Source organism: Arachis duranensis, chromosome 9 (assembly GCF_000817695.3).
Source record: "Arachis duranensis cultivar V14167 chromosome 9, aradu.V14167.gnm2.J7QH, whole genome shotgun sequence".
Classification (NCBI taxonomy): domain Eukaryota; kingdom Viridiplantae; phylum Streptophyta; class Magnoliopsida; order Fabales; family Fabaceae; genus Arachis; species Arachis duranensis.
In genome coordinates this window covers 119,274,221-119,294,884 of record NC_029780.3, presented here as the reverse complement: position 1 = coordinate 119,294,884, position 20,664 = coordinate 119,274,221, and the positions used below count along the sequence as shown (strand labels likewise).

The window sequence follows — 20,664 nt, the reverse complement described above, 5'->3', positions numbered from 1 at the left end:
TATTAGATTGCCTTTTAAATACAGAGATGTAAAATCAGTGCTTTTTATTTAGTTAGTTCCACATTTGATGTGTAGTTCTTACTCTACTCATAAAAATTTGAAATTAATAGAAGAGTTGTCATAGTTTTATTCAACCAAAATTTTTTATATTTCTAATAAGACGATTGAATTGCAACTTTTCTAATAAAAAATATTTATCTATATTATTTTTTTATTAGTTTAATATTGATGATAATTAATTATAATAAAAGTACATAAAGAGTACATAAAGTTAATTACAAAATATTTTTTTCAGTTTTTTATTTTTATTCGTTTAAAATTTTTAAAATGAGAAGAATCAATTTTTCTGTCTCTCTCAACTTTCACTCTTTCTCTTTTTTTTTTGATTCATCAAACTATTAATATCACATATCACAATTTAAATAGTTTAGGACATAGAATTTTTTTCATATTTTAACAATGTTAGGATCAAACAAAAATATGACCAAAGTAAAAAATAAATAAATAAATAAAATTAAAGAAGTGGATGTGTATATATATAAATAGAGGGCAAAAAAATGACAAATTTTAAGTAATGTTCAATGTGATATACTTGCATATAAACTATATAAATGGAGACCCCAACAATGCAAGTCAACATTAATCAAATCTTAAAACTTTGTCGAAGATGTTCATGGTATATATCAAGTTAAGCCAAACACCTAGTAACTAGTGGTATCATTGATTATATTGTTTTCAATTATTTCATTGTTTATGGTGTCATGTTGAATAATTTGTACATACGAGTAGCTTAAACTTTTATAGCAGAGCACCATGTGGCGATGAGAATGATGAAATTAGCCACTACCTTAACAAGTTTTTATAAGGTCGACAATAGTGCGTCTACCAATGAAATAATAATCTTTAGCATGTTTTACGTACGTTTTTGAACATTTTCAATAAGATGTTCCATTTAATTTTTTTTGTTGACTAAAACATGTTTCATTTGTATAAATATCTTTCTCTTTTATAATTTATTATTTTCATTAAAAAAATAATTCAACTTTGTCGTGTTAGTGATATATAATAAATTTGTTATTATTTTAAATTTAAATTTAAATTTTTTTATTTTATCATTTTATCATTTTATTGTTCATTCGAAATAGATTCTCTTGACATTTTGCACATTTTTTAAAAAATTCGGCAAATGGGCTAAATTATGATGTAGTTGATATTCTTCAGAAGATACAAGAGCTTCTATCAAGACCTTGGGTTGTGGATTTTCAATGGATTACCTGTGATGCTAACGCTTTGGCAGATTGGCTGGCGAGATATGCGGTCAAGACCAATCCAACTCATGTTATTTGGTCGGAATCTTGTGATGAGCTTCAACATCTTATACTTGTTGATTTAGGATAATTTCTTTTTTTTCTTTGTTTCTTTTTGTTTAGTCACAAAAAAAAAACTAACAATCTATGTGTTTTCTTTTTCTTCCTCCAACACATTTCAGCAGATGAGGAAAAAAATTTCTTTCCTCACATTAGCATTGACCTTCTAATTAACTCATGAATAGTTGGATACCCGGTATTATTACATTATACTCTTATTTATAGTATAATTTTTTAATTGGGCTATAACCCAATACTAATTCCATTATTACCCTACTCTTTAAAACAACTTTATCTTCAAAGTCACAGAAAAAATATAAATCCTAATAAAAATTATAAAAACTAATTACAATCAATAAAAAAACAAGTAATTTTAAAATAATATTTTTTATGCTACTGCTTAAAAAAAATTTACCACCAGACTCCTATTATTTACAAAAAAAATAGGTCTTCTATATATATAAAATAATTTTCTGTAACACTTGATCCACTTATGAATTTGAGTTGTACTTAATACTGGAAGTAAAAGCTCAATCCAATAAAGGCTCACCTCAAATTTAGGAGTCTTGTCCTCCATTCCACCACAATCCAGAAACAGAGAGCCATGTCTCTTTTCTCCTCTCTTCCTCTCGACTCTGTGTGTGTGTGATGCTATTGCCGGAAGAACCGCCACTGGCGAGCCAGGCACCATCGTCCGGCTCCAGTGGCTCTTTCTCCATCTTCCCTCGATTTCGTTCTTTGTTACTTTCTCTCTATCTTCAGTCGAAGCCGCCACTTGCCATTGCACTAGAGCACCACGCGCGTCTCCCTTACGCTCAGTGAAAGCACCAACCTCGGCACTGCTCTCAGCTCTATCGTCGTCGTGACATAGACTTAGATCTCAGCCTTTCATATGCATAATTCCACCAACCACTGTTGCCAGGAGCTTCAGTGGGTGTTACTTGATATTTATTCTATTAGTTAGAATTTGTTAATTTTAGCTATTATTTCTCTTTGTATAGAAAATTGTTAGTAGTAGGTTTGATTGCACATGTTGAGCTGTATAGTTAGTTAGAGCAGCTATAGCATTCTGTTAGAAGTAGTATTTGTATAAATAGCAAATTATAGCTTTGTATTCTTTGAGTCTAATCATTATAAAAGTTCAATTCTCAATTCTTTCTTGGCTTCTCTGTTCTTGTTCTTCTCCATGCTCACATGTAAATTTAACATGGTGCGGTGAGCGTGGATGGAGGAACGTTGAGATCCTGATTGAAGGATGAGAAACTTGCTCTCTAATTCACAATTCGTTGACGTGATTAGAGAAGGATGATGAGTCCAGCTTTACAGTTGAAACGCTCGTTCGCTGTTCTTGACTCGTGAATTTTATTTTTCCCCTTTTCCTTCATTTGATTTGAACTCACACAATTTCTTCTCTCTTTTCTTCATACCTATTTGAAATCTCAGCATCCGCTCTTCTTCTTCATCTATTTCTTTTCTTCTTCTTTCTTGAACTCACACCGTAGAGTTTGATGAGAGCTTTGTTGTCTAACTGTCTTCCCGTTAAGGAGAGATAACGAGTTTCCGATCAACGAGATCAAGAGAGAAAGATTACAACCGCCTCTGGTATCTTCGTAGCAATGGAAGGAAAATCAAATTCAAGTGATGGCTCCACAGGAGGTGGTCCTGCGATGGACATGCAGCAATTCGCAGCGTTCTTTAGTCAAGTGGCACAGATCCAGAGCCATATCAACAAGACAAGTCCGAATCAAGATCTCTCAAGCCCCTATTACATACTTCCTTCTGAAAATCCAGGTATATCTATTACCAATGTAATCCTTACTGGTTCAAATTACAGTGCGTGGAGCAAAGCTATGACTAATGCTCTTACATCCAAAAATAAAATTGAATTTATTGATGGCACTATCCTGAAACCTGAGAAAACTGATCCTAATTTCAAGGCATGGCAACGATGCAATACCTATGTAGTTGCTTGGATTAACCTTTCCCTTAGTCCATAAATCTATCAGAGTGTTCTTTGGAACAACATAGGTTACGAATTATGGAATGACCTTAAGCATCGCTACTATCAGGGTGATAGGTTTCGAGTAGCTGAATTGAATGAGGAGATTTATGCATTAAAACAAGGGGATTTATTTGTTACAGCTTATTTTGCCAAACTGAAAAATCTTTGGGAAGAGATTGATGATTTTAGAAGTATACCTGGTTGCGATTGTGCTAAATGTGAATGTGGCTTAGGCAATGTTAGGCAACACAGGGAAGAGGACAGAGTCACCAAGTTTTTGCGTGGTCTTGGAGAGCAATATTCCACTGTTAAGTTACAGGTTATGTTAATGGATGATTTGCCTAGTGTGAATAGAATTCTGTCAATGATCACTCAGCAAGAAAGGCAGCTGTTCAGCTTTGATAATGCCTTAGATGCTAAAATTCTGGCAGCCTCTTCTCAGCCTGATAACAAAGGTAGAAATCCATTTAAAAAGGGGCAAAATCGCATCAAATTGCAGTGCACTCATTGTGGAAAATCAGGACACATTGTGGATAATTGCTATAAGAAGCATGGTTATCCACCTAACTTCAAACCCCGGTTTGAGAAAAAGTCTCCTGTCCTCAATTGTATAACTGCAGCAGACAATCTTGAAGATGAAAATGATGACTTTAGTGTTCCACAATTGGTTAGAGGTGAACCAACCATTAATGAATTCACTCCAGAGCAACGAGAAGCTCTTTTAGCCCTGCTCAGCAAGCAAGATGTGCCTCATTCTGATAGTGTCAACCAGATTTCAGCCAAAGCAAATCCTTCTCCTTATAAAGGTAGAATGGTAAACATTTTACAATTTGATTCTCATGTCAAAGCTCTAAATATTTCAATCAATAAACACAAGCCATGGGTACTTGACACTGGAGCTACTGACCATGTATCATATACCCTGGCAGATTTTCAAAATTACTTCAAAGTTGATCCAATTATTGTCAAATTACCTAATGGAGCACTCACTACTAGCTGCATCATGGGCACCATTATGTTTTCTGACAATCTTTTTCTCACTAATGCATTGTTTATTCCCACTTTTAACTTCAAACTCATATCAGTTTCGAAACTTACTGCATCTTTACATTGCAAAATGAGTTTTACTGACAAGGCTTGTGAGATACAGGATCTGCACACTTTGAAGATGATTGGTGCAGCTAGCAATGTTGATGGTTTGTACATTCTGCACAAAGAAGTCAAAGCTCTTCCTCACATCACAGCAACTTCCTGCAGCCAATTCTCTCAGTCTTTATGGCATGTTAGATTAGGGCATCCATCTCATGATAGGCTTGTTGCATTGCAAAAGAATTTTGAGTTTATTGATTGTGCAAAACATACAGAACCGTGTCATTCTTGCCATCTTGGCAAACAAAAGCGATTACCTTTTTTTGTTAGTTCTAGTACTACAGCTAATGTACTTGACCTCATTCATGTTGATATTTGGGGACCTATTTCTGTTCCCTCTTTTACTGGGAAGCGTTATTTTCTCACTATAGTAGATGATTGTTCTCGATTTACTTGGATTTTATTCATGAAAACTAAAGCTGAGGCTTCTTCATTGGTTAAAGATTTTGTCATTTTTGCTAAAACCCAATTTAATGCAGTGGTTAAAACAATTCGCACAGATAATGGGCCTGAGTTTTTAATGCCTACTTTCTACAGCTCTAATGGCATATCTCACCAAAGAACTTGTGTGGAAACTCCACAGCAGAATGGCATTGTTGAGCGCAAGCATCAACACATTCTTGCTATGGCTAGAACTCTCGTTTCATGCTCATTTGCCAAAATCTTTTTGGAATTACAGTGTTGGACATGCGGTCTATTTAATTAATCAACTGCCAACACCCTTTTTGCAAAACAAGTCTCCGTATCAAGTTCTTTATAAGACTTTGCCAAATCTTTCCCTTCTCAGAGTCTTTGGTTGTTTAGCATATGCTGGCAGCCTTGCACGACAATGGGGCAAGCTGGATCCAAGAGCAAGAAAGTGTTTACACCTTGGATTCAGGGAGGGCACAAAGGGATACCTGCTCTTTGATTTACAAACTCGAGAGATTTTCTTATCTCGGGATGTCCAATTTTATGAGAATTGTTTTCCTTACTGTCACTCCAATAATGCCAACAATGATAATTTTTCAGCTTCCTCTCATTCATCTCATGTTGCATCTCATCCCTTTGATTATGAATTTTTGGAAGGGAGTCAGATACAAGTTTTAAACACTGATGATGCAGCCACTCAACCAAGCTTGCATCACCCAAATCTCAGCCAGCAGGAAGATAATGCTTCCTCTGAATTAAATGAAACTGATGAAATTCTCCCTTATCCTGAAATTCATGATCATTTGGAAACCACATCTGCATCACATGAAGAATTTTCAACTCATAATTCTGCTGCTCTGCCTGAATCCTCCATTATGCCTGAAGTTGCTGATGTAAGGAGATCAACTAGGCAAACTAAACCACCTGCATACTTGCAGGACTATGAGTGTCAAACCATCAACACTGTTTCACCCTCATCGCAGCTTACTGCTCAAAGGTATCCTCTCTCTAATGTCTTGTCTTATACTAGGTTTTTTCCCATGCATTTTGCATTTTCTGTTGCTATTCAAAATTTAGAGCCTAAAACTTATGAGGATGCAATCACTCAAACTTGTTGGCAAGAGGCAATAAGAGCTGAACTGACTGCCTTGGAAGAAAACAAAACATGGAAGCTAACTTCTTTGCCAATTGGAAAGAGAGCAATTGGATGTAAATGGGTCTTTCGTACCAAATACCACCCAAATGGTACAGTGGAGAGGCATAAGGCAAGACTTGTTGCCAAAGGATTCACACAAGTGGCTGGTTTTGACTATCGAGATACCTTCAGTCCTGTAGTAAAGCTAGGGACTTTGAGAGTGGTACTTGCTGTTGCAGCAGTAAAAGGGTGGCACCTTAAACAAATTGATGTCAACACCGCATTTTTACATGGTGAACTTGATGAGGAGGTCTATATGAAGGTGCCTCCAGGTTTGGAAGCTTCGCCTGGTCAAGTTTGCAAGCTTGAAAAGTCCTTGTATGGATTGAAACAAGCGAGTAGGCAGTGGAATTGCAAGCTCAAATCAGTTTTACTCGAGTTAAAATTCACTCAATGTAAATCAGATTACAGCCTCTTCACCAAGACTACTTCACTTGGATTCACAGCAATTCTCGTGTATGTCGATGATTTAGTATTGGCAGGTGATGATCTAAATGAAATTAACTCAGTTAAAGATGTTCTTCATGAGAGATTTCGGATAAAAGACATGGGAGACTTGAAGTACTTCCTTGGTCTAGAAGTGGCAAGATCTAAGACAGGAATTGCTTTGTACCAGAGAAAATATGTTCTTGATTTACTCAAGGAAACAGGATTTGAAGGGTGCAAACCTGCCACCACTCCCATCGATTATGGAGCAAAGCTTAGTAAAACTGCTGGAAAATTGCTCACTGATTCTAGTCAATATAGAAGAATTGTGGGCAAGCTTTTATATCTAGCAAATACTAGGCCTGATATAAGCTATGCCATTGGGAAGCTAAGCCAGTTTTTGGACTGCGCCACTACTGAGCATTTGAAGGCGGCACATAGAGTGCTGCGTTATGTAAAAGGTTCCCCTGCTGCAGGCCTCTTCTTCTTTGCAGAATCTGATTTGTAACTTACTGGTTTCTCTGACTTTGACTGGGCTGGTTGTGTTGACTCTCGAAGATCCATCTCGGCATACTGTTTTTATTTGGACCATCATTGGTTACTTGGAAGAGTAAGAAACAGCTTACAGTTGCAGCCTCCTCCTCAGAAGCAGAGTATAGAGCTTTAGCTCTGGCCACCAGAGAAGCCCAATGGCTGAGCTATGTTCTTCAAGATCTTGGTGTTCCAATCACAAAGCCTATTAATTTATACTGTGATAGCAATTCAGCTATTTACATTGCAACTAATCCTGTGTTTCATGAACGAACCAAGCATATCGAAGCTGATTGCCATATCGTCCGTGACAAATTGCAAGAAAAGTTGATTCATCTTCTTCCCATTTCCACCAATAATCAAGCTGTCGATATTCTCACTAAACCTCTTGCTCCTGGGCCTTTCAATGCAGGTTATTCTAAGCTTGGATTGTTGGATCTCTTTTCTCCCAATGCTCCAAGCTTACGGGAGGGTGTTACTTGATATTTATTCTATTAGTTAGAATTTGTTAATTTTAGCTATTATTTCTCTTTGTATAGAAAATTGTTAGTAGTAGGTTTGATTACACATGTTGAGCTGTATAGTTAGTTAGAGCAGCTATAGCATTCTGTTAGAAGTAGTATTTGTATAAATAGCAAATTATAGCTTTGTATTCTTTGAGTCTCATCATTATAAAAGTTCAATTCTCAATTCCTTCTTGGCTTCTCTGTTCTTGTTCTTCTCCATGCTCACATGTAAATTTAACAGTGGGCGTGCCACGAGAGGAGAAACATGACGGAAAGTGCCGGGACGAGACACTACACCACAAGATGGCAGCCCGATTCTCCCTACCTGTGAATCTCCCTTCCACATCGTGAGGACTCCGATCTTTGTATCGCAGCCGTTGCTCCAATCCACGCCGCTCTGCACACTGTCACTGCCTTCCATGGCGGTCTCTTCCTTCCTCTTTTCTAGATCTATGATATTTGAATTTTGGTATGAACATTTTAATTGTTGCTGACATTGTATTGCCACGATATTGTAATTACTAATTGATAATTGACATTGATGATTGCTACTTTGTTGCTTGATCTGGAATTTCTGGAATCGGACCTTGAAATTTTGATTGAATTTCTGTGTTTGAGATTTGAATTTCTACTTGATCTGTACTTTCTGTTGATTCTTCTTGTTGTTGTTGAGGTTGAAATTCAAAATTGAAATATATTGCTTCCTCCTCGGTCTGTTGCATCTTCTTTTGAAATTTTTGTTGTTGCATTCTCCAATTCTGAAATATTTGTTGCTACATTTTCCAATTCTTTTGGAACTGCTAATTCTAAATTTTTTGTTGCTACATTCTCCAAATCTACATCTGCATAATCTGAATCTGAACCATGGAATTGTAGATCTGTAAGTGATGAGTTTTTCTCTTGTAGATTTGTGAAATGTTTGTTGATTGGGTGAAATTCTGACTCTAAATTGGTTTGAATTGTTGGATTGGGATTGTCGATTGATGATTCTGGCTGTGAATATTCTGATGTAGCACAAGCTGCTTCCTTTTGAATCATCTCGCTCAAGGTTGCACAAATTTTGGCACAAGTTTCTTTAATTTTCTCATGTATCTTGTTCTATTTTTTATCATTTGAATTCAAGCGTTGTAAGCTAGTTTGAATCTGATTCCAAATTGAGTCTGATGAATCACCATGGAAATTTGGCATGGTGTTCAATGAAAACACAATTTGATATGAATTTGTATAAAAAAAAGTGAATTAATTTCTGTGCTTGAAATGATTTTCTGCTGTGATTGAAGTTGTGGCAGAATTGATTATTGATTTGTCAATTTTTTAAGAGTTTCTGGAAAAAATGATTGAATATATTGATTTTGAATCTTTGTTTGAAATTGGTTCTGATTGATTATGAAAGATGGATTTAAAAATGTTAACTTGAAATGTTGGTTTTGATTAAGTCGAAGTTGAAAAAAGGGGACCCGTAATGGGTGGCAAACTCCAATTTTTTTGGGAGGTGCTGCCGGAATTTTTCTAAGAATTTTAAAGAAGTTTTAGTTGTGATTTTGAAAACGATTTTGATTTAAGTAGCTTTAAAAAAAGAAGTATGTTTTAAATGTTTTTAAAGATTATTAAAGAAAATTGGATTCTTATAATTTTGTTAACTTGTAGTTTTAAACTCATTTGATTTCTAATAATGAGAAGAGATTTGATTAACTAGCCAAAGACTTTAAAGTAGGAAATTGAGTATAAATTCAAGGATTTGGGAATAGGAAAGTGGGTTTAAGATTTTTAATAAAATTAAACATAAGAGTTAAAAAGGAAGAAAGTTATTTTAAGGAATATGATGAAAAATGTGTGCTATTGATTTGGAGGCGAGTTTAGTGAGTTGTTTGAAGGTTGTCTTTGAAATTGAGGTGTTAGGGGTGTGAGATCCGGTGATGATTCTGGTTAATTATAGTGATGTGGTGTGATAACTGTGATTGATGACGTAGGTTTTGATATTGATGACAAGATTCGTGATGAATGAGACATGATTGAGAATGATGTGAATATTGATGAATTATGATTGAAATATTCATATGGCTTATTTATCTGAATTATCTGAGATACAAGTTTTCTTGGATAAAGTACCGTGACTTGCCACCACGTGTTTCAAATTGAGACTCGATATTTTGTTGACCTATATATATATGAGAAAAAGCTATACATAGACTCATGGGGATGTGCATCGGGGGACTGTCCAATGGTTAGCTATCAAGACATGTCGGTTTGACTGTATAACCGACAGATGAGCTCATTAGCCACAGGACAGGCATGCATCATATGCATTTGTATGTTTTGATTGAGTGTGTATTTGTTTTGGTTTGCTTAACTACTTAGTCATGTTCATCTACTACTTGTTTTACTTGCTGTACTTGAATCCTATCTGTGATTTTTTTTGTTTGTTTGTATGTGTATGTTTATCTGAGAAACCCTTTTTGGTGGAGGCGTGATGAGGATGGTTTCTGGTATGTGGTAATGAAGGTTGAGGCAAGTGGACTAGGTGTTGATTGAGTATTCTAATGTATATATTATTTGGATAGGAGTGAGCGAGGTGAGTTGGGTAGAAAGTTACTAGGCACGTCTTTGGTCCTTTTTATTTCATTAAACTATTCATCTTACTGATTTGTAAGTTAAAAAATTTCTTTAAACACCTTTTAAAGTAAGTTTTTCACCAAACTTTTTCAAAAGATTACTTAAAAAAATTGTTTTATAATGAAATTAATTCTATTTGCAAGTATTTCTTTATTTTGATGGTATTTCCATTTCTACTAAGAACATGTGGTTTGTTCTCACCCCAATATCTTTCACTCTTTCAATGATACAGGTTCGAAGACTCAGTTTGAAGTTGAGGGTGATTATTGACTTTATTTATGAGTTAAGTTATTTTCATAGAGTTTTCTCACTTGTTTAAGATTTTTATTTTATACAGAGGGATAGGTGTTGTATTTGAATTTTATTTTAATTTACTTGTATAAGATTTATTATTATTAGTAATTATGTGATTATTATTAGTTGGTGATATTTGATATATGATTTTTAGTGAGTTGAAAACAATTATCTGGCATTTTATTAAAGATTAAAATACGATTTCGAACTAAAAGCTCAATGTAACATCCCAACTTTTTGAATCAAGTCATTTTTTTTAATAACTAATTAATTAATTAAAATGGTAATGATTTAAGATTTGAATTTAAAATTTAAACATATGAAAGCACTAGTGGTAGTAAATCTCTAACCGATAATAAACAACCTTTTAAAATATAGTCATAATTAATTCTACATTTATTAGATTTGAATGATATTTAGTTATATGAAAAGATAAGAATACTAGCTCTATTGCTTAATTTCAGTATAAAATCAAATTCAAATTAAATTAGGTAGATAAATCGGTTACAAGTTCATAGTAGAAAATCGTGCTCTTATCAGCCAGCCTGATATACTAACAGTATTTTGAGAATATCTCAAGTTGTAGTTATCTAATTGACTTTGTTTAAAATTCATTTTAAAGATAATTCAATTCTCTATAAATTTGTCTCTAATAGCTATTTCAAAATTCCAAATGTAGAAAACGTTATAGGGCTCACAAAGTGACGATTCAGATTGAAGATTTCACCTAAATGCCTCCTAACATAATCTGCACATACCTGAGAGCTATTTGATCCTTCCTTTCTCATTCTATTTTCTTTTTCTATACAAAACATTATAGTATACACAAAGTCTAGCTATGGAACAAGTCTCTCTTTACTAACAAACCGCATCTATTTGCATCGAAATACCTATCGGAACTTTACTCGAGGTAGGGGTTTTATGCTAATTTTTATATGTCATATATAGATGTTAGCATTAAATGTCATGATATAATGTCTCTTTCCTTCATACGCATTATGCATTATAATAACAATCTTATGTGCATTAAAGAACTGAGGGAATGATCCTTCGGTAAGGGAATGTGACCCCCAAAGACAAGATAATCGAAATGATCCTTCGATAAGGGAAGGTGATCGGCAAACTTTTGGAAACCTTCGGTAAGGGAAGGGGACTCCCATCAATTTTATAATAATAGGTTGTCATAACTTCCTTCTTGTGTATGTCTAAATAACCTTGATTGTAAATTGAATTAAGAGAATGATCTTTCGGTAAGGGAAGGTGACCCCCAAAGACAAGATATCGAGATGATCCTTCGATAAGGGAAGGTGATCGCCAAAATGTTTGGGATAAGAACCTTCGGTAAAGGAAGGGGACTCCCACTTTTTATACCGGTTTGAGCTCAATACCTTCCATAAAAGCTACGAGAAAAAGTAATGAAAAGTGCAATAAAAAGTGTGTTCATGGTTGTTCTTCTTTTATCCTTTTTTGATTTATGATTATGTTTATTATTGCATTCAAAGATCCTTCTTTATTCAGAGTTCCTTTTTTACGATGTATGATATTGTTTAAGATCTTTATTTTATTCAGATTTATTCTGGTTGACTTATCTATGACAATATTACTATTCTTCTCTTATTTATTATTTATTTTGTCTTGCTTTATCCCCTATGAGAACATCATACCAAAGTTTATGAGTTTACATTTATATGTTTTAACATTATAGGCATTTTGTATGCATCACACATGTCATAACATAGGTAAATGAGAAGCATCTAAAAGTCACACCACTCCGACTAACAATGACTTTTGAAAATAATAATTAAACAACATTGCATTATCACTGTTTTTATTTTAAAACTCGGAGTGGTTGAGGATGGATACGATGACACCATATAGATAAACTATCGAGAAACTTTTGTTTCTCACCCCTCTCGCCGTACCATCTTCATGAACGATGCAGTAAAAAGTAATACACTGCTCAGTTGAGGTGAAAAGACAAGTGCACTAGTAAGAGCAAGCTATCGAGGACGTAGATATAAAACATTAAGCGTTTACCTTAAGAAGGAAGAATATGTGATTGTTTTAGTCATAGTTATACAAATTAAGAGAATTAGGATTTTCGGTGTGTCTTGTTTTATTTTTATTGAGTGATTACAAATTGTAACTATGATGTTTCTTGTTATAATTATTTGATATGAGTAAAGCTTGTTATTGTTATGTCTTCACAGTTTAGTACACCCATTTTTCATGTTAGTATTTCCAGATTCACTTATATTTTTCAACTAATAACTATTCTATCAAAAACTAGTTATTCAATATTTTTACACATGTAAATTATTTTATAAAAAGATTTTATATTACTTTAAAAATTTCGCAAGATTTTGAATATCAACTACTAAATATAATCCAGGTAAAGCTTAACTCAGTTTAAAAACATTAGGGTATTACACTCAATATTAAATAACTAATAAGGAAAACATGTTAGTAACGCCTTACTTTTAGTACGATCATGACGTATTAAAAGTTGAGTTGTTACAATAGTATTCAAAATACATCAATCAAATCAAAATTTAATTTTTCATGTACTAACGTGTAACCTTAAAAAATTATCAAATCAAAATTGACCTTTATATATATACTTATATATATCAGAAACAAACAAAAGATATTTTACATCTTATTCCTTTTATTGTGATCAAAATCACAATAAAAATAAATAAATAAATAAAATCAAATAAAATATTTGATTATAAATATAACTTTTATATTAAAAGAATAATAATTTAATCATAATTAAATAATTAAAAAATAACTATTAGTTTATTAAAAAATCATTTCAATAAAAATAAATACATCGTATGCTTAAAAAATAATTTGAATTAATCCTATTAATTCACAAATTTTAAGAAAATACGAATAGAAATTTAAACAAAAAATCTGGCTATGATATCACTGAAGAATTACCATGTATTCATAACACGCAGCGGAAGAAAAGAAGGTAATCCTAAAGATCTATTTTGTGTTTAAATTTTATTCCAATAATATAAAATATATAGATAAGATCTAAATACCTGTGTATGCTAGTAAAAATCTTTTTCTCCTTCGATGGTACGAAGGCGCTATGCGTATCCACACCGAGGCTAACCGTTGCTGTCAACTCTTTGACCAATGGATATGTGATCTAAATTGAGAATCTCTTTGCAACTTTTTGCACACCATAAAATTCTTCTCCAAGAATTAGGCTCACATACATTTTTGTGTGTAGAGGTAAAGGAATAAAACTTTTATTATTCTCTCACTTTTCTTCTACTCTTGGCATACATATATATAATATTTGTTACTAATTTTAAATTTGATTCTCAATTCAAATTTGAATCATATTTTGAAATTCCAAATATGAATCCTTCAAATTTTATGAATCATATCATAGCAATTTAAAACATAATCGATTTGGATCTCATCCAAATTTATAATTCAAATTCAGAAATAGAATAACTAATTATTCTCAAATCTCATTTAATATTCTCAATTATCATATTATTATTATATTATTGGTGCTAGCAAAGAATACAATAATATTCCATTTGAATTAATATAATTATTTATTTGATCAAATTAAAATAATAATTAAATAATTCTACAACAAAGATTAGAACACTCGTTAGTGTGTGACTCCATAGGTTCAATACTAAGCGGGTAGTAAATTAGTGATACTAAATTTACTAATCAAGGTTGTCGTCTAGCAACACTCATCAACGACCCGATAGTATGAAATAATATATTTTTACTAAGAATCTCAGAAGAACAAAGTATAATTCCTTCCATCTTTTTCAACTCTTGGTTAACCCTTAGAGTAATGTTTAATTGTCATTATCAAACTCTAACTTGTTACTATTATTATAATGAACTGTGAATGACCTAAGAAATTTATTTCTTTATTCATTCAATTCCCTTGACCAAGGTTTTATTCATCTCAATCATCATAATCATAGAGCTCAAACTCTTTATCGAGAGTTGATGAATTCCTTATTGACTAATCATTAATTCTACAAGTATTTAAATCATACCCAATATCCATTCAACTAGCACCATAGGATATTAAGTATCCGGAATCAAAGTATAATAAATACATTGTTAATTACTATGATAGTCGCAGGTCAAAGGAAACTCTATTACTATGTTCATCTTGAAAATATTCTATTGACAAATATGCGGTAATTATAACTATTAGAAATTCTCAAATTGAGTCAGTTCAATGGTCATATCTCTATATGCACAATTTATATATATAATTTAATAAAAGAGATCTATTAATCTCTATCCAATAAAGACCATTATATATATATATTGATATTTGCGAATTATAATGTCTTTTTTAATAATTCTATGATCAAGAATAATTTAGATTAAATTATAAAAAATTTATCTCTCAATATTATGATCACTATCATAATGATAAAGCTCTAAATTTAATTATGAGTCTTATTATATTAATATTTTAATATAATAATAATAACAAATTATTTGACATATAATTAATCGAATTGTAGTCATACTATTTATCCCGAACAGTACTTACGTTTGAATTTACAAAGCTTGCATGTATGTGTATAGCATTACTTTCTCGTAATCTTTAATTAGTGTACTCTTTTAATTTTTATATATAAGATTGAGAAAAACTTGATCTAAAAGCACTAAAAGTATATTTCTAAGAAAATTCTTAAACTAGCCTCAAATTAAATACTTCATGTATACCATGAAAAGTAAAAGTAAAACTTATTCTACCGCATATTAAATATGAAAAATTCTTGTATAAGTAGTGTGCATATTTATCACATGCACGTTATATTGTAAACCGTCTTACCTCAAATTATTAGTATCACTGCTTGTATATAGATGAATTACAATAACGTAAATAAAATTAATGATGAAATTCATATTCGTTATTGTAAAATATAATGAGTTAATTAATTTTAATGTACGATAACGTATGAAAAAAATTTATATGGACATCCTAAATAATTTTTAAATAATAATTTAAAAATTAATTATTTTTATTGACATCATAATAAATAATTGAATAACTATTTAAATTTTTTTTATATTATTAGTATATTAAAATTAAATTTATATAATAAAAGACAAAATGTTAAAGTTGTACCCATATATACAATTTATCGTTAGTCATATATCCTGTATATCCGTATATATCACAAATATTTGATAACAAAAAAATTAGTCAAAACAATTAAAATTTATTTTATTTAGTATTTATTAATTTATATTTAAATTATTAGAAGATTAAAGTTAGTTTACTAGTATCTACTTAATTTTATAAAGATTATTTCTTATAATAAATATAAAAAATTAATTTATGTTTAAATTGTTTAAAGAAACGCATATATTTTATGCAAGAAAATTAATAAGAAAAATTAAAGACGAAATGATCGTTTATACTTTGTAATAATACTTAGGATGATGGTCAACAACTGGCTACGTAAAAATATAATAATTCTGAAATAATCAATAATCATGAACTTTAAAAAGGTGCTTTTTATTGAAAACTATTTTTTAGCTTAAATTTGCTAAATTTTAATCATAAAAAAACTTAATTTTATGCACTTTTAATATAATATCTTTTATATTAACATTTAATTAGATGTTATCGTTACATAGAAAACATAATTTTTGTAAACAATTACATATGAAAAGTTAATTAGTTATTCCGATGATACTTTAATTTTAATCATACACTCAAAAAGTTAATTATATATATTCTTAAAGAAATGAAATAATCGTTTTAAACTTATAACTATATTTTTTAAATAAAAAATTGTCCTATATATGTATGTATGTTAACCACTAATAGTCTCTTCACATCGTCACCAATAATTTAGAAATCCAGAAAAAAAAAAAATGCAACAGCAAAGCACATGCATGAAGGTTTCTCTTCCCACTAAAAAGATATCCATTACTTTCCCTGTTTAATAAATTTCTCTCTATCTATCCATTGTATCCAACCACTCATAATGTATATATAAGCTGTCAACCATTACACATACACTAAACACTAAACACTAAACACATCATATTATCATTACCTCATTCCTTCAAATATATGATGATGTTGATATATAGAGGACACAACAACATACATTGTAGTAGTAGTAGTAATCACATTTCTCAGCACACCATGAAAAAAACACCCCCAAAAACAAAAGATTACAATATAAATAATATAATTCAAATCAAAAGATATATAAAAATATATAACAACAAACTAAACTAGGCCTTTAATCCGCTAAAATTTTATAAAGACCTTCAACTTTAGTTAATAAACAGGTGAAAATTCACGTATAATTATTTTCATATAAAATTGATTTATACGAATACAATTACACATGAGTTTTCACCTAATAAATAACCGTTGCCAACCGCAATTTAAAAGCGTTGGATCTAAGATATGGAGGATATGATATTAGTCCTTTGTCTCTTGACACTTGCAGAAGAAGAACCAGGCTCATTCCCAACACCGCCATTACTTTTCTCCATAACTGCCTTCAAAGCTTCCTGTATTGAACTAATGCAGTATTGGTAACTATTATTATGGTCATGTTGATGATGATGATCCTCATTGCCGGTGGATGATGAGTAGTAATCTTGTTCAGCGGTGATGAACAAGACGTTCTTGACACGGCCACCGAGTGTAGTGATATCTGCTTTGAGGGTTCGAAGCTTCATTGATTTCAAGGTTTTGATGAGTTCAGGCAAGAGATCGGACCTATCTTCGCAGCACAAAGAGGCTTTAATTACCAATTTGCCATCTTCATCAGATGCATCGTCCACAGTGAGCTCGTCGGATTCTGTTGGAACTGAACTCGTCTCTGCGATCATTGATGTTTGCCGTTTCAGTTCCTTCACATGTTGAATCACTTCTGCTAGCAATGATGCTTTATCTGTCTGAAATTATATATTATTTCATACAATTATCAATACAAGCTAGAATACTGTAATAGATGAAAATTTAATTAGGTACAATTTTTAATGATAATTTGACATATTTAGGTAAATTATTATCTAATTATATTTAAATTTAAATAAAACGTGTAAAACATTATATGAGAAGTTGAAAGTAAAAACAAAAAAAAAGACCTAAAAAATTAAATCCATATATATTTTAATTTATTTGGTAACATCAACTTTAAAATGTGATGAGAAGTTGGTAGGTTATGGCATGATAGAAATAGAAATATTAGTGGTGGTGGAAGCAAGAGTGTGTGAGTGACAAGGGTGCTTTTCAATTGAATTCTCGAAGGTGAGTTTGACTAATCAATAATGTGTATTAGCATTAGAAGAGAAGCTTATTAGCTTTTTGAGACTGCTTCTTGGTTCCTCTTTATCGTATCAACCCTGCGACATTAACGGTACCACCTCCCTTTACCCTTTTAATTAGCTTAGCTACACTTAATTACTTTTCCTCGGAACTACCACACAACAAAGACACTCTCCAAAACACATAATTAAAGTTATATTAACTAGAGAGCAATCATACAGAAAGCCTACCTCTATCTATAGTATATATATATCAACCATGAGTTAAGTTACTAACCAATTCCGTGTTTTTTTAAATAGTTTCTGATATTTTAATTACATCAATTATATTATTAAAATTAACAAAAATATACCTAAATTTTGTGACAATGATTAAGGAACAATAACAACAATACAGTAACAGTTCTTGAAAAGGTTTTTATAAATGAATGAAATAAACACACATCAAATCCTTAATGAATCTGTGTTTTAACATCGAGATTATTAAGAAATTGAATTGATTTGATAGAAGAGAAGAGAAGAAAGAGAAAAGAAGAAGAGTTACTTTGGTGGTGCTAGGCAACAAGCTTCTGAGCTTAGAAAGATGATTATTGATCCTCTCTCTACGCCTCCTCTCAGCTTCACTGTGGCTTTTGGAAGCAGCAAGAGCCTTAGCCTCCATGATTTCCTGAGCAGTCATCTTGCTCAGTTCAGCTTGCAGATCAAATGATGAAGTAGCACCCTCATGATGATGATATGCTGCTGCAAACTGCATGGAAGATGACGATGATGGATGAACCCTTCTACTGTTGAAGAAGCTTGCATATGGTGAAGCTTGTTGTTGTTGTTGTTGTGGAGGCACAATAAACGATTCATGGTTGTTGAAGGGTAGTTCTTGTATTGATGGCATGGACCATGGTTGCTGCTGCTGCTGCTGCTGCTGATGCATCATTTGATCAGAAGAAGACAACATGTTCATATTCATGTTCATCATGTTCATATTGTTGCTATTGATGAAGCCTCTTCCTCCTCCAAAGATCATCTCATCACTCATCATCATCATGTTGTGTTGATGCATCATATTGTAAGAAGATGAAGAATAAGAACACTCCCCTTGATGCTGATTATGATTTATCTCCTGTTTCATTTCCCTTTCATATATATATACATATATTGAAAAACTCTATTCAACAATAATATTACAAACTCCAATGCTTTATATAACAATATCTTTGTGCAACTGTGCCTGTTGCAAGTCACAATAATAATATTAATATTAAATTAGTAAATGAAATATGTATGTATATATGGAGATTCAAAATGTCAGAAGCTTATAAGGTAGGAATGTAGGTGTTTTGTATTTTTTATTATTATTTATTCTGATTTTGTCTGATGTGACTAAGAAAAAGAAGGGATTGGAAGAAGAACAAAAGCTTGGAGAGGTTTTGCTTTACACTTGCACAAGGAATAAAAATGAAAAGGGTATTCAAGGGGGTTAGTGAAAAGCTAAGAGACATATTAAAAAAGAAATAAAGTGGGACACTACAAAACCTCCTTTTCATGTGTGATCATTCATTATACTCTTCTAATTCTTCCTTCTAATCCTATCATCATCATGCTTTGCCCATTCAATTAATAATTAATTAACCCCCTACCATATTTGTTTATTCAAATATATATAAATTATATAAATATACGATACTAAAATGAATGAATATTAAATAAGATAAAATTTAACTGTTTTTACTACAAAAAAAGGTATAGATAATGGTGGATATTTAAAAACGGTTTACAAAAATCGCTGTTAAATAAAATTTGGTAACGGTTGGTGCAACAAATTAAAAAAAGATTTCTAAAAATTCTTATTTTGCAGCAGTTTTATTTTAATTGCTGTAAAATGTTAATTTCACAACGATTTATTGCAACAGTCAATGTCAAATATTTTATTAACAACAATTTTCTCTCAACCGTCATAATATGTTTTTATCTCAAATTTTTATGTTTAAATTTTGGCTATTTTTTGTTATTAAATATTTTTAAAAATAAATATATACAAGTAATTTATGATTTTTTTTTAATTGTTTATCAAGGAGGGAGTTTGGATCTCTCTCTATCTTTCTGGCTCAGTGTCAAATCTCTTTCACTTGGTGGGTGTTTTTCTGCCACAAACCTTTGTGCGGGGTAAGGTGGTGACCCTTTTTATCCTTTTACCCTTCAACAAAACTTTCCTTTTCCTTTGTGCTTTGTTGCTCTCTTTTTGGTTCCTTCATCGTTTTTTTGTTATTTGCTTTACCTTTCTAAATTTTCTTCTCATCTCTCACTCAAACTAGCTTTTTGAGTGCTGCTACTCCACTTTCCTTTCCTCTTACGGCAATCTCTGACCTTATTATGCTTATGGATATCTTTTTAATTATGATCATTTTATGTACTTAATTTTCGAATGTAATATAAATATAATATTATAATATAAAAAATATATAAAAATAATTTTTAGTTAGTCAACATTAGTTAATTTTTTTATTAAAAGAATTAGAGTTTAAGAAGATTTATAATTTAAAATGTAAAGTTAAAAATTAATGATTTAAAATTTTAGACAGATAAAATAATTTTAAAAAAAATTAATATTAATTGAAAAAACATTAATTCTCTATCATTATTCTTATAACATTTATCGTGTGTAAATGAGTATTCTAATTAATTCTTGAGGAGTGCTTTGAAAATGGAAAACATGTATTGCATATAGCACACTAAAATATTATTAAAACAAAAATGTGAAGAGTGTTTACACTTTACACTATTAATAAAGTAATCTACACTATATTGATATGTTTGAAATTTATTTAATAAGTTAAAATTAAATTCCTCCATTAGACAAAT

The 20,664-nt window shown here is 31.5% G+C and overlaps 1 protein-coding gene across 1 annotated transcript; it reads right to left on the bottom strand.

The window, feature by feature from the left end:
* Positions 1-16,547: 16,547 nt before the first annotated feature.
* LOC107468010 (transcription factor bHLH30) lies at positions 16,548-19,229 on the bottom strand. Its single transcript, XM_016087253.3, has 2 exons — positions 18,353-19,229; positions 16,548-17,436 (listed from the first exon to the last, which is right to left on the bottom strand). The coding sequence occupies exons 1-2, from the start codon at positions 18,932-18,934 to the stop codon at positions 16,933-16,935; spliced, it is 1,086 nt and encodes a 361-aa protein (XP_015942739.1). The 5' UTR covers positions 18,935-19,229; the 3' UTR covers positions 16,548-16,932.
* Positions 19,230-20,664: the final 1,435 nt, after the last annotated feature.

Excerpts from the sequence above, each read along its gene's own strand:
- LOC107468010 (XM_016087253.3), bottom strand. The coding sequence starts at position 18,934 with ATGAAACAGGAGATAAATCATAATCAGCATCAAGGGGAGTGTTCTTAT. Across the intron at positions 17,437-18,352 it reads TGTTGCCTAGCACCACCAAA|ACAGATAAAGCATCATTGCT; the intron begins GTAACTCTTCTT and ends ATATAATTTCAG.